The sequence below is a fragment of the Phacochoerus africanus genome, chromosome 11 (genome assembly GCF_016906955.1).
Source record: "Phacochoerus africanus isolate WHEZ1 chromosome 11, ROS_Pafr_v1, whole genome shotgun sequence".
Classification (NCBI taxonomy): domain Eukaryota; kingdom Metazoa; phylum Chordata; class Mammalia; order Artiodactyla; family Suidae; genus Phacochoerus; species Phacochoerus africanus.
In genome coordinates, this window is record NC_062554.1 from 77128394 (window position 1) to 77145915 (window position 17522).

General features: G+C 38.4%; 1 protein-coding gene across 2 annotated transcripts in view; it reads right to left on the reverse strand.

The window, feature by feature from the left end:
• Positions 1-17522, reverse strand: part of COL28A1 (collagen type XXVIII alpha 1 chain) — a 166216-nt gene that overhangs the window by 135254 nt on the left and 13440 nt on the right. For both annotated transcript variants that reach the window (XM_047753700.1, XM_047753699.1), the window contains exons 4-9: positions 17313-17333; positions 15632-15688; positions 13267-13320; positions 11408-11449; positions 7353-7379; positions 2026-2070 (exon numbers count right to left, since the gene is read on the reverse strand). In XM_047753700.1, the coding sequence (XP_047609656.1) occupies positions 2026-2070; positions 7353-7379; positions 11408-11449; positions 13267-13320; positions 15632-15688; positions 17313-17333 (246 nt within the window). The remainder of the gene's footprint in view (positions 1-2025; positions 2071-7352; positions 7380-11407; positions 11450-13266; positions 13321-15631; positions 15689-17312; positions 17334-17522) is intronic.

Here is a 17522-nt window from a genome sequence, read left to right on the forward strand (position 1 = left end):
AGGCCAGCAGATTCATCATCCTAATTAACAAGCCAATTTGGGTTCCAACTCTCCTTTATTAAACAAACTCCATGAAAATATGATTTTAGATGCAAGTCCTTTGCCTCTATATTGACATTTTGATCAGAATTTAAAAAAAATTCTTAAAAATCCTTAGAAATCATTAACTTGGTAGAATACTGTTTCCTTCCAACAAAGCAACGTCAGTTGAATTAACAATTTCATGTGTTTCCACGATGTCTAGATTACTCTGCATAAAGTTTGTTCAGATTTCTGTTCTCACTACCTGAACAGAGAGGGTGCATCTTCATCTGACAGAATCCCTATCAACACTAAGTATTATATATTATTTCAGTGTTTATTGATTTAATAAGTAAAATAATATTTTAATGTTTTAATTTTACTTATCTGATTGCTAATGTGTTTGGATTTTTAAAAATTTATTAGCCATTTATATTTCCTCTTTTGTGTTTCTTCATGTTCTTTGTGTGTTTTATATAAAAACTTGTGTGAACACCTGATCTCAAGGACACTATATTTCATTGACTCTAAAGATGCGATTTTTCAGATTTTTGCATCTCTGAAATTGAGATACATCATGCAGTCAATTGCATCTTGTAGTTGGCAGTATTTTTTCTTTTTGTCACAGACAGTAATGAGGCATTTGACAATCCCAGCATCTTAGTCAATGAACTATATTTTACCCATTTTTATTTCAAGTAGTTTTCCCAGTTATTGTCTGCCTTTCGTTTTTGGTCTATTTTATATGTATCCCTTCTGTATTTTCCAAGTCCATATCCATGTCCCATTTTCAGTTATCCTCCAGGAAGAATCCATTCATTATAACACTTTCAATTTGCCTGGAGATAATTACCAAGCCTACATTTTTCAGATTTACCTGACCTTTAACTCTGCAGTAGTTTAAAAACTTTCAGAAAGTCTCAAGCTATTTAAACTGTTTAGTTACATAGGCCAGTGTCACTATTTTCTTTTTTTTTTTTTTTCACTTTCTGTCTCATTTTCTCTTCCTGATCTTCCTGCAATTAGACTATAGACACTGAAAGAGTTTGGTATCTTGGTGTCATGCTGTTAATAGTCCTTAACTATAATGAAAAATGTTTACTTTTACTCTTTATTTTTTTGGACCCTTTATCATGTTTCACATACACTTACGTTCTACGTATTTCTGGTCCACTAAGGAAATCCTTAACATTTTAATATTGTCTCCAGTTTAAATATTTTATTCATATTTATTTATTTATTTGTTTGTTTATTTATTTATTTATTTTTGCTATTTCTTGGACCGCTCCCGTGGCATATGGAGATTCCCAGGCTAGGGGTTGAATCGGAGCTGTAGCCACCGGCCTACGCCAGAGCCACAGCAACGCGGGATCCGAGCCGCGTCTGCAACCTACACCACAGCTCACGGCAACGCCGGATCGTCAACCCACTGAGCAAGGGCAGGGACGGAACCCTCAACCTCATGGTTCCTAGTCGGATTCGTTAACCACTGCGTCACGACGGGAACCCCCCATATTTATTTTTAATGAAAGGTAAATACCCAATTATCTGTGGCTTGCTGCATTTTCAAATTTCAAACCCCTATTTATGTCTAGTTCTTCCACATGATTGATAACTGTCATTAAGGTGCTTCATAGATTTCCTCACTCTACTTTGGAAGATGCTTATTCTCAGTGTTTACATCTGGAAAACAATTCTGCTTTCACCCAGCTGGAGTTTGAATTGACTTTGCTAGTTAAATGAGTCTTTTCACCAAAACCTTCAGTAGGCCTGGCCTCAAAGATTAGGGTCCACAGGGCAAAGTCTTAATGATCCCTAAGAAAGGCATTTGAGCCCTCCATTAAGTAAAGTTAGGTATGGCTTTGTTTTCTGCTTCATGGTTTACAGATGTGAAAATTAAGCCAATGACTCTTCAATTCTAGTAGCAACCCAGGAATTTCCTCTTAAGGAAACTCAGTCCCAAAGGAATCAGAGCTATTAGCATTTTAAAAACACGTCCCTTACTTTGTCACCTTTAACTCCTGGTTTGCCACATTCTCCGAGTTCACCCTAAAAAATAAATACATGAAATAAGTAAGAAGACATTTGCAGTCATTCAGTGTTAAAATTCTTTTTAAAAGATTCCCAGTAGGACCTTATGACATGTCTAAGGAATTACACACCACTTTATTCCCAGTACTGTAGGTTGCTTGGGCATTGCACTCTGAAAAATGTTATCCATGTGTCATTTTTAACTTGACAGAATCAAATTAGTGATACCACCTAATGAGGTTTAACATTTTTGAGACAAGGATGAAATTAGAAGGAAAGAAACTAAAGTTTTCTGAACATCTACCATATATTATCTGCCCTCTGCACATGTAATTTTTTAAGGGCCACACTGCTGCACATTGAACTTGCTGGGCTAGGAGTAGAATCAGAGCTGCAGCTGCCCACCTACTCTACAGTCACAGCAACACCAGATCGAAGCCACATCTGCAACGTACACTGCACCTTGAGACAACACCAGACCCTTAACACACTGAGCGAGGCTAGGGATCAAACCCGCATCCATGGATACTAGTCAGTTTAATTTTCATGGAGCCACAAGGGGAACTCCTGCATATGTAACTGAACCCATATTACAGGCCAATGAGATCAGTTTTATAATACTCTCTCTCTTTTTTTTTTTTTTTGCAATTTGATCCATTGATGTCTTTTTTATTATTGTAGTTGACTTACAGTATATTAGCTTCTGGTGTACAAAATATAATGATTCAATATTTTTGTAGATTATACACCACACAAAGTTATTGTAAAATACTGACTATATTCCCTGTGCCGTACATTGCATCCCTCTGACTTATTTTATAACCAGCAGTTTTTACCTCTTAATCCCCTTCACCCTCATCTTATTTTATACATGAGAAAATTTAAGCTCGACAAGATGACTATCCTCCGTCATATAACTAGTGAGGAGAATCAAAGTCTGATCCCAGGTCTACCAGACTCAGGGTCCCTCTTTTTTTCCACAACACCCCATGCTCTAGCACCAGCTTTGTCCATCAGTAGTGTTTGCCCAGAGAACTGGAAGAGAAAGATTCTGAGAGCACACCCTGGCTTGGCAGAAAAAGGAGCCACGGTGAATGAGCGAGAGAGTCATGCATTTTACATCACCACAATCTACTGTCCTGCCTTTCCTGGAATATTAATGGGAAAAAACTAACACTGAAATTATGTTTTACAGCTTATTATTAATGTTATTTTACAGACATTATTTCAGTTAATCTAACATTAACTGTCTGAGGTAGATATGATTAGCCCAGTTTCATAGACTGAAAATTTGTGATTTAAAAATGTTAAGGTGGTTGCCCATGAGGAGGGGGAGGGAGTGGGGTGGCCTGGGAGTTTGGGGTTAGTAGAAGCAAACTATTTCATTTGGAGTAGGTAAGCAATGAGATCCTGCTATATAGCACAGGGAACTATATCGAGTCACTTGTAATGGAACATGATGGAGGATGATGTGAGAAAAAGAAAAATATATATATATATATGTATATGTATATATATACTCATATATATATACACATATATATACACGTATATATACACATATATACACACATATATATATACACATATATATATACACATATATATATATGACCTAGTCACATTGCTGTACAGCAGAAATAGACAGAACATTATAAATCAACTGTAATTTTAATTTTTTTTAATTAAAATTAAAAAATAAAAATAAAAAGGTTAAGTAGGAGTTCCCATTGTGGCTCAGTGGGTTAGGAACCTGATGTAGCATCCATGAGGATGCAGGTTCGATTTTTGGCCCTGCTCAGTGGGTTAAGGATCAGGCATTGCTGCAGGCTGCGATGTGGGTCACAGATGCAGTTCAGATCAGTGTTGCTGTAGTTGTGGCATAGGCCAGCAGCTGCAGCTCCAATTTGACGCCTAGCCTGGGAACTTCTATATGCCACAGGTGCAACCTTAAAACGTTTTTTAAAAAAAAAAAAAAAAAGTTAGGTAACTTGTTCAGATAGAATGAGAATTGGGAACTCTGAATACTAATCCATTACATCAGATTTCCAATAATTAGAACTAAATGGTAGCAAAGTTAACTAGAAAAACAACTAAAGTTAAAATTTTCAAGGTGCCCATGTATATCTACATGTATCCTGAGCCTCAAAGCAATTCACATTAAGATAAGGCAATTCTGTCACTAGGGTTAAATGATTTACATATATGTTTATGCCAGCAAATGACTCCAAGTGCAAAGCCCTCACTGCTTGTTTCTGCTTCTGCTGCTACTTCATCATCTCTGTGCTGCTCTGAAGCATGCAACTTCAAGTGCCGCTACACAATGACGTAAGGAACTTGCACTAGAATGTACATCAAAGCCCTGCCTCCTTCATTAAGGAAGTCCTGATGTGAAAAACAACTGTCAGCTGAATTAAACAGTATGTTTAGTGATAGAGTAGATTTATCTTCTGGTGCAAGCTTTATTTCATTGCAAAATAGCAATAAACAGTTCGTAGACTGACAGCCAGCCTAGACTTCACTTTGCTCTAAGAAGGGAAGTCACAATTGTGACCACCAGTTATGGCTGCAGAATATGTACCAAGACTTTCATGTTATTGTTGATCTTCAAAACAGCCTCAGAAAGTATATGTGTGTGTGTATATATGTGTGTGCATGTATATGTGTATATATATGTGTGTGCGTATGTGTATGTATACTGGGAACTTCCCAGTATGTAATGTTTGTGTGTGTGTATATACATATATATCCATCCTTACATAAGGAAAACGAAGTTCAGAGAGATTGAATAGCTTGCTCATGACCACAAGCTTGACCCTGTTAGACTCCCAAGTCCATGCTCTTCCTTAGCCACCCACAGCTGAACAGGGCACACTGCCATGGTCAGCAAGTTACCTTCCACTAATCTGACACTTCTGTTTATGTCCTGCATGGAGTACTGCTGGCATCAGGAAGAGGAAAGAAGGTGGTACAATTCTTAGATCCAACCACGCCTCTGTTCAAAAGCAGTGTGTTCTTTCGTCACATCATATTGTGAGTTAAACTGACCCAGGGAAAAAAACTGAGCTTTCCCTTAAAACAAGTTGAACATTTATTTCTGAATGCAAATGGAAAATAACTCTTGAAGAATCAGTTAGAAAGCAATTAATTTAAGAATGTTGAATGGAAATAAAATGAGTCAATCACCAAAATATAAAACAGAAAAGTACCATAAATATGCTCAAAGAATTTTTGGCCAGAATTTACATTCCATTTGTCCAGATAGATTTGTTAGCTGTAGGGTCCTGACGAACAGTATTGGTTTTGAGACAGATTTCCATCAATGAAAATATTGTTCTCATGTTATTTGCCTCTGCAAAGGCGTTTTCTTTTTTGGTGGCCTCAGTGATCCCTGTGGAATGGTCACAATTACAAAGTTCCAGAGAGTAAGTGCTTCAGAAACTCTGAACAGATTAGCTCTGTTCCCAGCCTCTGATTTCTAATGCTGCTTATCCTGGTGAAATTCTGGTTTGAATGTCAATGGTTCAGGGTCCTTTCGCTCTAACAGCTTATATTTTCCAAATGAAAATTCTTCCAGTGAATCCATTATTTCCCAGAAGTTTAAGGGAATATTTTCCAAGAAATATAAGAAAGTTTCCTGTGTTGACAATTAGCTTACTGTATAAATCGAGATGGGGGCGGGGGGAGCCTGCATAATTTTCTTCAATTACATATAGGACAATTTTACAATCATGAAACTTTCTTAGCTTTCCTATATGATCATTCTTTTCCTGCCTCTTTAAAATAGCACCTTATGTGTATAGACAAGCAAATAACTTACAATACATGGTTGCATCAATTATTCTATTTGATTCTCCTGCCATCTTGTAAATTAGGGAGGCCTGTATTAACCAGGTTTTATTCAGATGAAGAAAGACACTCTAAGATACTGAGTTGTCCAGGTTCTTATGCCTAAGCACAGAATCATGGCATTTGCTACTCTTCCTGTTTTAGGCCTGACATTTCCAGTGTTTGGGGATCTATCTATTTGTCTGTATGTAAGTTTACCCCAAAGTTTACAGGGCCCAGGGCAAGAATTCAAGCAGAGGTCCACTAACACTGTATCCAAATAGCTGAAAGGCACAAATCAAGCTAATAAACTAGTAATGTTCTAGCTTCCTTTCTCGACCAACATATCTTTAAAAGGAATTATGAGTTAAAGAATGTTGGAGTTCCTCTGAGGTCCATGTGGGAGGCCCAGCTCCAACTTCGCTTCTCCCACCAGTTCCTGCCACAGCAAAAATGAGCCAGCACATGTGTCTACAAAGCCACCCCAGGCAGCATGACAAAGCCCCCACCAGGCCCCTCCTGTCCCAACAAAGCTTCCACTTCCATTTGGTTTCCCTCCAACCTAGGAAGAAGACAGACATGGGAAAGAGGTGTGTTTCTGCCTTCAAAACAGGCCCAGGCCATTTTACAGGGACTTCTGGTGGCTTGGTTACCAAAAGCATAATCCAGGAGAAGGGACACAGACCTCTCTCCCTGCAGACTGCTGGCTCCATCCTGAGGGAGGAGGCTGGAGGAGAACCAGAGCTGGACCCTCTAAAGTGCAAGGCCTCTGGCCCAGCTCTGAGGGTTGTAGGAAAGGATGGATAATGAGGACATGTTTTGATTTCCGACAGGAAATCTGATAACAGAGAGCATATGATAATAGTGGCAGAAACTTGTGAATGAACCACTGAATACTCTCAAAGGTGCCCAAGCTCCAATCTAATACATTCATTTTTTTCAAATCAGTTTGATTTCCTAATTTGTAATTTGCAAGTAATCACAAAATAATCTACCAACCATAACCTTTGTTGGTCTGTCTGTCACACTGACTCCCCCTGCAACTTGACCAAGATGCCGGATTGAATGGAATAAATAGTTCTACACTCCTGAACTGAAGTAGATCCTTTTTCCCCCATGAGAGGATCTTGTGTTTACGTTTCATAGGAAGTTAAGCACCAGGGGAGCAGCCTAATTACCATGTTACCACATCTGTTTGTTCGTAGAAACTTTTGGTCTGGGTACCCATTCTGCAGGGCTGTTAAATCAGGAATTCGCATTTGCAGGGCTAAGAGAGGCTGGATTCTCATCTCAGGGATCTACCTTCCATCCTTTATAACTGCACCCAACTCTTAAGTTCTATTGCTATTTTAGAATATACTTAGGAGTTTGGGAATCTCTACTAACAAAAATAAAGAAAAATAACTTCTATAAGGTATATAAATACAATTTTTCTTTATGAATATCTGGTGTATTTGTTGTTACCAGCTTACCTTCTCACCCTTGTACCCAGGGATTCCCTGTTAAAAAAGAAAAGTAAAATATGTTAGAAAACATAGTTGGAGGAAGTAGCTGATGTTTTACATTTATAAAGTATAAAAAAACACATCTGTACAGGCTTGGAAAATAAGACCTTATAAAGGTAAGCTCTTTCACTTCTCTTTGCACTAGGGAATGTGCATAGAGTAGGGGGGAATAAAAGACCCAGTTTTCCCTTTATTACATTCTATTCTCAGTTCCACACATTTTTCAAACCCCATTTCTTACTCTTTGGCCCAAAGCTAAAGAAGAAACTATATGCTGAAACCCCTTGTAGAAGTGACAATTTATAATAACCCTTTCAAAGTTGCTATACTGACTTTTAAACTATGAACTATCACAACTGAGGATGTTTCCCAGAGACTGTTAGAAAAATTGGCTTTGAAAAGGAGCTGAGATAATGGCCTTTAAAATGTCCGTAAATATTTATATCTGTTACGGTCCTCCTTTCAGATTTGGTCTAGAATATGGAACGTCAAGGAAATGAATGGTTCCTTTATCAGCCCTAATGAGACAGTGACCTTTAAGTTACTATATTTTATCTCATGCTAAATAAGGGACCGGTGCTTCTGTTGCTCTTATGTGTGGCTCGAGGGAATCCAGGACAGCCTTCTCCATTGTCTCGCTACCCATGAGCCCTTTAAGTGATACAACACGAATATTAAACAGACTGGGAAATTACCAACTTGAAGCAACATCAAGTCTTTTTCTAATGGAATCATGTATTTTTCTCATACAGCTATAGTTGCCAAGTATGAGAATAGAATTGTGAGACATATTTTAAGTGAACTGGAGAAATCAATGAAATAAACAAGCTATTATTATAGTTGAGTCACAGTACAACATTTTGTGGTGTATGACATTTTTTTGGGAAAGGTAAAAAGAGAAACTTTAGGAAGGAAATGACACTTTTCTCCAAATGTGCAGTCAGTGAGGAATGGAAGATGAAAGTAGAATGAGTCAAAAGAAAAATTGTTACACTGCAATTTAATCCATGCTAGAAAGACTTATTCTCATAAGTGGTTTAAGGCTTAGTATTGTGCTTGCAATTAAAGGGCACATGAAGATAGTTGTGGTTCTTTATAAAAACAATTCTGTTTGCAGCACTAAAAAAGGCTGGCCTTCCAATCTCAGAAATCTTGGGGTGTCATCCCTCCCTAATAACACACCACCATATTTAAAATTCCATCATTGTTGGAGTTTATATCGTGGCTCAGTGGTTAACAAATCCGACTAGGAGCCATGGGGTTGGGGGTTCAATCCCTGGCCTTGCTCAGTGGGTTAAAGGATCCGGCATTGCTGTGAGCTGTACAGATGCGGCTCAGATCCCAGTTGCTGTGGCTCTGGCGTAGGCCTGTGGCTACAGCTCTGATTAGACCCCTAGCCTGAGAACCTCCATATGCCATGGAAGCGGCCCAAGAAATGGCAAATAACAGACAAATAAACAAATAAATAAATAAATAAAATTCCGTCATTGTTTTATGTTAAAAGACTTAAGATTGTACTTAGGAAGGAGCCAGTACAGTTTACAAAAATAGAGAAATGTTGCTTTTTATAGCATACTCTCTTTTTTCCCATTTATTATTTATTTATTTATTTATTTATTTATTTATTTATTTATTTATTGAAATCTCTGATCAATTTATTGTTTAGTCACTCTCAGCTTTCCTTCTTCCTTTCAGGGCACCTTAATTACTAGTTTTTTAATATTCAAATTTAAGATATTCAACACTGCGCTCATTGGTCTCTGCAAAATTTGCTTCTGACCTCCCTGTTTCTATGCATGGTACCACCCTATTTCAGAACCTACAGAATCAAAAGTTTATAATCATCTTTTCTCTCTACTTGCCCCTTCCATTCTTTCAATCCAACCAGTTAGAGTTCTCCAACAGCTTCCAGGGCACTCAGCTTTAAGTCCACTCTCCCTATCCTGGCCAGCAAGATCCTCTGTGATGTAGCCTCTGCCTACCTTACAGCCTTGCCTCCCACCTACTCTGCCTTAAGCTCTGGCTCTCTTCCCATTTCCTGGACCCGCCAAGTTTGTTCACACCTTTTGTTCCCACTGCCCTTTCTGCCTAGAACCCCCTCATGACCTTATTTTATGTTTTCATAACACTTTTCACTGACTGGAGTCCTTGTTCACTGGTTCTACTTATTACCTCCCCTACACGAACACTTTATGAAACAGAAATGATCCACCTTACTCATACCTGTATTCCCAACACCTAAAAGATGGACCCAGCGCAAGTGCTCAGTAAATCTTGTTCAGTGTCCCAGGGACACATCCTCTCGTTTCTACCCTTTCCTGGTTCTCACAGTATTCTCTTGCTTTCTACTTTGTCATCGCTGTAGCCCAGTTCTGTTCAATACGATGTGAGCCACATGTGCCATTCTGAATTCCTCAATAGCCACTTCAAAAATGTAACGATTAACAGGTGAAATTAATTTTTCATCATGTATTTTATTTATCCCAATAGGCCCAAAGTGCTGTTTTTAACACTTAGTCAGTATTTTTAAATTGGCGGTGAGATACTTAGCTCATCTTTATTTTGATACTGTCATCAAAATTCAGGGTGTCATTTATTCCAACAACTCACCTCCACTACAGCTGTCCTTGTTTCAACTGCTCGGCCAGCACACGTTGCTGGTGGCTTTCCCACTGACCAGAGCAGCCATGACTAGTGTCTCCATTACCTCTCATAGAGATTGTCGCAACAAACCTTCTACAAAGTGCTCCTTCCTTCTGCTTGTTCCCACTTCAGTTTCTCTTATAGAGTCAGGCCTGATTCATCTTCTAAATACACAGCTCTTAGGTCATACACTTCATCCAAAATCTCAGGATCGGGGGTGCCCATCACCCAGCAAAGCCCAGCCTGCCAGCCAACATGAAGCAACCACTCCTACCTTTGAGCCCTATCTGACAATACCTCTCTCTAGGCACCCACCTCACCTTTCCCCTATACACTGCCCTTCCTCTGTTTGCTACTCAACACTCTCCAGCTCGATGCCTGCCCCTTCCGCCTTCCAGTTCTGTGTTTCCCTGGCCCAATGCTAGGGGTCACCTCATAGAACCTACTCTAATGGGTCTAATTGCCTCTGAATGCCTGTAGTACTTTGTGCAGGCAATGTTTACAACATTTTGACATTCCGCTTCATATCGTAGCTATTTTAAAGATCTTACCTCTCCTCCAAGATAATGAAGTTTTCAAAAACTAAGTCCTTTGTCTTAATTTTATTTTCACCTGACAGTGTGCTTTATGTATGGAAGACACTTAAGAACTGTTTCCTGAATGAACAGAACACATTTCTGAAGGAATTTCCATTGAAATTATCAAATTTCCTATCAGGCTTTTTCATGAGTTAATTAAAAATGCCAAGAGAACCTTCTTTAAAACCTCTGAGTCTGAGCCCTGGGCTTTCATCCAAGAAAACCAGCTAAGAGGAGAAATGTAACACAGCCTTGTTTTAAGTCATTGCACACTTCTCTGCTATTTGCTACAGGGCTGCAATTCCCCAGGAAAAGGCAAAAGAAGAAATGTACTATAATTATTTCTCAGACAATCTCTGACATCTTCTAATTTTAGGGGTAATAAATTAACTAGAATGATCTCTTCTTTTGTCTGTAGAAATGGGTTTACAAAAGCATAGCTGAGATTATGTAATTCTTATGTTCCCAGAATTTTAACTTAACTCTTAAAAAAAAATCACAAGAAGCAAAGTAAAATATTTTTTCTTACTTGAGCCTTTCACAAATTTCAAATTGAGTATCTAGGAATGTCATGTGCTGGACCACCCCTATCCTATCATCACTCCTTTTGAACAGAGTATTTTTCCCTCACATTTCCACTTCTAAAGTCGTATCTATTTGATTGCCTGTCTGAGTCATCAAGAGCACACGTGGACATAAAGCATTTTTGCACTTGAAAAATATAGGAGTCAGAATGATCCATTAGAGAATGTTAGCATCCTGGGATTACTTCTTAGGAAGGCATTCCAGTTGTGTACATACCCCTGGGCCTCTTTCTCCAGGTTCCCCTTTTTGAGCATCACCCTATGACAACAAAAAAACACAGTCAAAATTCCATGGGCCTGCAGAGTGACTGACTGTCCAACAAAATGCACTATTCAGAATTCCGGATGAATAGGTTGACCCAAAGGGGAAAATATTTTTGGCCTGGACCGTCCACCAAGCAGTCCAAGGAAGGAAATAGCAGCTGAGATAGCCTTTGTCCTTTGGACTAAATCCAGATGTATAGGGTGCAGAATCCAGGTACATTTTCACAACTTATGCCACATCTTGCATCCTGGTTTAACAACACAGCCGTTGTTCTCAAATATAGGCTGTTGTACCCACTTGGAGCCAGGCACTCTGGCTTTTCTCCAAGGGTCTTTGGAATGTTTTCCAAAATGTCCTTAAGAGTGATTGCTTGATTTCAGCAAGACTTAGGAAAATATATTATGTGGCACAAAATTACAAGCCAAATAAATGAAATGGGCACAAAGACTTACAACAGGTATTTAATGAAACAAAAAGAAGACATGATGGGCATCAATTCAGACCCAAACAAAGTGGGTGAATGTAGGGGTGTATGTTGTAAAGCCACCCAAGGAGGCTTTACATTTCCTTTCTTTGACAAGCAAGCAATTGGCAAAATTATTTTCACGCATCTAACTTACTATATTATACATTACCTCTCTAAATATATTCTCAGAAATGGAGTTACTGGAATTAAAATGTTGAGTATTTAAATGATCCTATGTATTGCCTAACTGCCTCCCCAAATGTTTGTGTCAAGTTATCTTTGCAACGAAAAAGAAGCCAATTTCACCACCATAGTGCTATCACTAATTATTATTGTTTTACTATTCCTGTGTTAATTGCTGTAAGAAATGGTTTTTAATGTAAAATACAGAAAAAATTGTGTGAACTAGAAAATTGTGTCCCTCTCCTCAAAAAAAGTCACCCACAGCCTTAGAATCCAATGTTTCTAAAATGCAAATAATTAGTAGTAAAGGATAGCTCAATGTCTGGATTTAAATTTCAGCCATTATCCAGTGAAATTAAACATTTTTTTCTATTTCTTTACTCACCGGGTTTATTTCCTCACTTGAAAATTGTTTCTGTCCTTTGACCATTTAATGATAATTGATATACTCTCATCAGTTTTATAGTCTTTATGTACTATAGCAATTAACCCAATGTCCATTGTACTTGATATAAACATTTCCCCATATATTTTCCTCTTTAATTATTATTTTTCATTATATACAATTTTTCTTAAATTTTCACAATTATATATGCTAGTCTGGCTCCTATGACACCTTCAGTTGCTCTTGAACTTGGAATACCATCATCCCAACAATGAAGTGATTTTTTTTAAATTAATCTAGATTTTTTTTTTTTTGATGGGTATACAAAAAAAAAAAATTGAGGAAATGCCTGAAGAAGGTCGGGAAGTAAGAGACAACCCAACGTTTTTTTCTATTGTTATTATAAGTTAGATAGTCATAAAGTAGGCACTTAAAATTCACAAGTGCCAATGGCAATCTGTCATAGAATATGTGTTAGTGATTCATGCAACACTGTAGTAATTAATGTAGGTTGTCATTATTTAAGAACAAGTTTCTTTTATTCAACTCCCTAGGTTTCTTCAACTTATTGACTAAAATGGTCATATATCTCTCAAAATTTGTAAACACAGGTTTACACAAACCAAGTAGATAATGTGGGAACAGCCTGTTTTCTTCACAGGAATCATCAGTTTAGCCCTGACACATACTGCAATGCTTTATTTTCTTAACTTTCATTCTTTAAAAGGAACTAGAAGTAAACACATTGCTTTAAAGGAAAGCTGTTTATTCATTTACCGGGTTTCCTTTTGGTCCTCGCTCACCTTTGATACCTGGGTTTCCATGTGTGCCCTGAAAGGAAGGGAAAAAGATTATATGGAGCAGGCATTCTTTTAGTTTCCTACATCTTACATTAATTTCTGATCATTCTGTAAAATGAGGGAAGATTGTAATTAAAAAAAAAAATCTTCCTACCAACTCTATTCTTTTCTATTACACACCGGTCTTAACTAGGCAGAGTCTCTAGATTTGCTCAAAAAAGATAATCTCTCTCTCTCCCTGATGTCCAAGAGTGAATCTCAAAAGACGGGAGAAGGGAGCTCTTCAATCCTGTTCCAGAATGGCATGTTATTTTCCAATTATCAAACCACCAAAAATCTCACTTTTCTGTGAATTGATTTTGGACACATTCAATCAGTGTTAAATAACATAGTTCTGTGGCTATCCCTATTAAAATAGTAAAACAGCAATCTGTTCCAACAGTATTGAGTGACTGAAATTGTCAGATTAGCTCAGCAATTGTAAATTTCCTTTCCGCTTATTCTAAAATATAATTGAGGAGTTCCCATTGTGGTTCAATGGTTATCGAACCCGACTAGCATCCATGAGGATGCTGGTTCGATCCCTGGCCTTGCTCAGTGGGCTAAGGATCCAGCGTTAAGGTGAGCTGTGGTGTAAGTCACAGATGCGACTAGGATCCTGCGTTGCTACAGCTCTCATTGGACCCCTAGCCTGGGAAACTCTATATGCTGTGGGAAGCGGCCCTAGAAAAAGGCAAAAAGACAAAAAAAAAAGAAAGAAAAAAAGAAAAAGAAAAGAGAAAAAATATATATATAGTTGAATATCCCAAGCAAAAGGCAATCGCTTTGCATAATAAGTATAAACTAAGACTTTATAGGAAGGTCAAGTTAAACCTCTGTGAAGTTCCTCTGTGCCTCAGTGGATTAAGCACCCTGTGTTGTCACTGCAGCAGCTCCAGTTGCTGCTCTGCTGTGGGTTCCATCCCTGGCCAGGGAGCGTCCACATGCTGTGGTCGTGGCAAAAAAAAAAAAAAAAAGAAAATTGTTTAAACCTTTGCTTTGGCCAAAATCAACTTCTACGGACTGACACATTATCATGTGGTACAAAACACTCCCACTTTCTAATGCCTTGATTGGTAGAATGGTTTGAAAAAATATAGGCTTTAGACCCAAGACTCAAGGGAAAATGTGTCATAGTCTAAGCAGTTCATTGTACACATTTCCCTCCTCACCCCCAAATACAAGGATCAGTTCAAAAACTTTATCCATGCACTTTTTGTGTGTGTGTGAAATATCTCCACAGGGCTTTTGACCTCTAAGTTTGAAGTCAGAGAAGTAAATGCATAACTGAAGGAGCAGCATGGAGGCGTCCAAAGGTGTGTGGTAGAGAAAATGTTCAGCATCTCCAGTCACTATGATGGCATTTCCAGTGCTTTTCCAGTACAGACATGGCCCCTATCAGATATCCAGTCAGAAGACAAAGGAAGCACTCCTTTGGAATTATCTTTTCAAGTATTGGGTCATCATAATAAATCCTGCCATTTACCATTTGTTGCCAAGTGGTGCCTTCCATTTCACACAGTTCACTCTAATCCCCAAAGCCTCCTGACCAGCTTTCTCACAAATGAGGCGTTTGGGTGTTGCATGTGAAGACACGGGTAACTTCTAGAGAGGTCTGTGTCACTTGTTTCGAGGTGGAGTAGGATAAGGCTCTGCCTAGAGCACTGAGGACTTGTGTGAGCTCTTTTTACATATTTTCGGTTCAGTATTTGAGACATTCTGGCCCCAACTGTCACATCAGAAGGGATGCTGAGGAGTTCCCATCATGGCACAGTGGTTAATGAATCTGACTAGGAACCATGAGGTTGTGGGTTCGGTCCCTGGCCTTACTCAGTGGGTTAAGGATCTGGCGTTGCCGTGAGCTGTGGTATAGGTCGCAGACGCAGCTCGGATCCCGCGTTGCTATGGCCCTGGCGTAGGCTGGCGGCTACTGCTCCCATTCAACCCCCTAGCCTGGGAACATCTATATGCCGCAGGAGCGGCCCTAGAAAAGGCAAAAAGGCAAAAAGGCAAAAAAAAAAAAAAAAAAAAAAAGAAGGGATGCTGAAATGTCCTTTGTGGAAACAACTTCATCATTTCAAACCAAATCTGCCCTCCATTCAGGTCAGTAAAATCCCAGGCTTATTCAAGGACGGAATGTATCCCTTTAGGAATAAAAGAAAGAAACAGCATTTCCGTTTCTGCTGCTCTTTGCACACAACTGCCTTTCAACAGCACAGAACAGCCCCGGTGTTTTCAGAGTGGAGCTGTCATCGCGAGGACTCCCTGACTTGACCCTAAATTCAAAGAAGAAATATACTCACAGGAGGCCCTGGATCGCCTGGATCCCCCTTCTCACATTCACAAATCTTGCGTTCACACTAAATCAATAATGAAACATGATATTAACACACAGTGAAATAGAGCATTTTAAATCCCATTCAGTACATAGCTAAATGGAACACTCCCTTGAAGAAACTTTACCCTTGTCAATTTATGGAGTGTTTGCTCTCCCTATTAAATTATTCTAGAAAAACAGCTCTAGGATGAGCCAGCTAATAAAGTATTATTAAATGTTGACCATGGTTAAATAAAATAGACATCCCACTTATATATATATTGCCAGTTAAAAGGGGAAAAGAAACATTTTCAGTGGACTTTTGGAATTTCTACTGTTTCTCTTCTATACAACACATCCAAGCTCAATAATATACTAAATAATTCCTTTACGCAACAAAGGAAAACATTTGACTTATACCATACTTTCATCAATTCTAAGATGCATATTTTTCCTTATTTTCACATCTTTGAAATCAGAATGTGCCTTACATGAATCAGGCTCAACCATGACAAAGCTGGTATTTTCTGCATAGGCACTTCAACATTTCCTGAATGAGATGGAAGAAAACTCCTAAGACACTACTGGAGCACTTGCAAGAAATACTGCATCACTAACATTTTTGGTGGCACAGAGGCCAGTGTTGTTAGGGAGAAAAACAAAGGCATCAATGACTCTGAGGCAAAAAATGATTCAGAAGATTTCAACTTTGAATGTGAATAAGATTTAGAAATAATCAATTTAGTTTGCTTATATTTTCCCTTATATGTGTGCGCAAAAGTGAATAGGATTTAAAAATCTGTATCTAAGTAAACCTAAAAGGACATTTACCATAATTATAAAATGGAAAATTATAATTGATAAGGAGGCACAGTATCATAGTTTAATCAGCAGAGGGGTTTTTTTGGTCGTTGTTTTAATGGCACATGAAATAATGGTGTATCTGACCATGTTTGATTCAGTGAGACATGGAGCTCTACAAGCTTCAGTTGGAGAGCTCTACAAGCTTCAGTTGGCTATCCTAGCACCATCTTACTTGTAAATCTCCTTATTTTAAAGAAGCAGTTTATTAAACAAAGTTCAGATGTTCCAAACTCTTTGCCCAGAAATGCACATCTGGTACAGGACTCCTCAGCAAGCTGACAGTCATCTATTGTGTTGAGTACCATCCATCCCATACTGGCCAGCTTCCTTTACTACTTGATCTGGTTACCACCATCAGGAAGGACAATGAGCTTAGTCACACAGTGGGCAGCAGAGGCTGACTCTGAGCTCAGTCCCTCAGCCAGGAATACTGCCTACCCCTCCCTGGCCAACACCAAGCACACTTTCCAGAGTAGAGGACCCCCATGAATAGCTGGTGTTGAGACATGCTTAGAATAAAGGAAGTCATGTCAAAGTTCTATGTTCATTGGTTATCACTAATTTCTAAAATCACTCTCTAAAATCATTTAAATATTTCCTCTTTTTCTATACTTTCCAACCGGCAGTGGATATGACAGCATAAAAGAAATCAAATGGCTGCCTTAAAATAGAGTGGCTCATTTTAAAAAAGAATTAAGCCTTTTTATTTAACCATGCCTTATCTTCCAATGTGAATTATAATGCTGATTTGATTATGTGAGCTTTTAGAGTAATTCTTAGTAATCAAAGCATTTGGTGCTTACCTTCTTTTCAAATAAGGTATCCTAGGAGGAGAAAAAAAAAAAAGAAACATTAACTCAATTCATGGTTCTGCTTCCAGCTTCTTATTCGTCTTAATTATTCCCTATGGGATATGCAATTTCCAAAAAGAATAGTAATTCAGCCTTTTAAAATTTGTAAAAGCAATAAAGCCCCAGCCATCCACCCAAGAAAAGCTCTGAGCCATATACTAA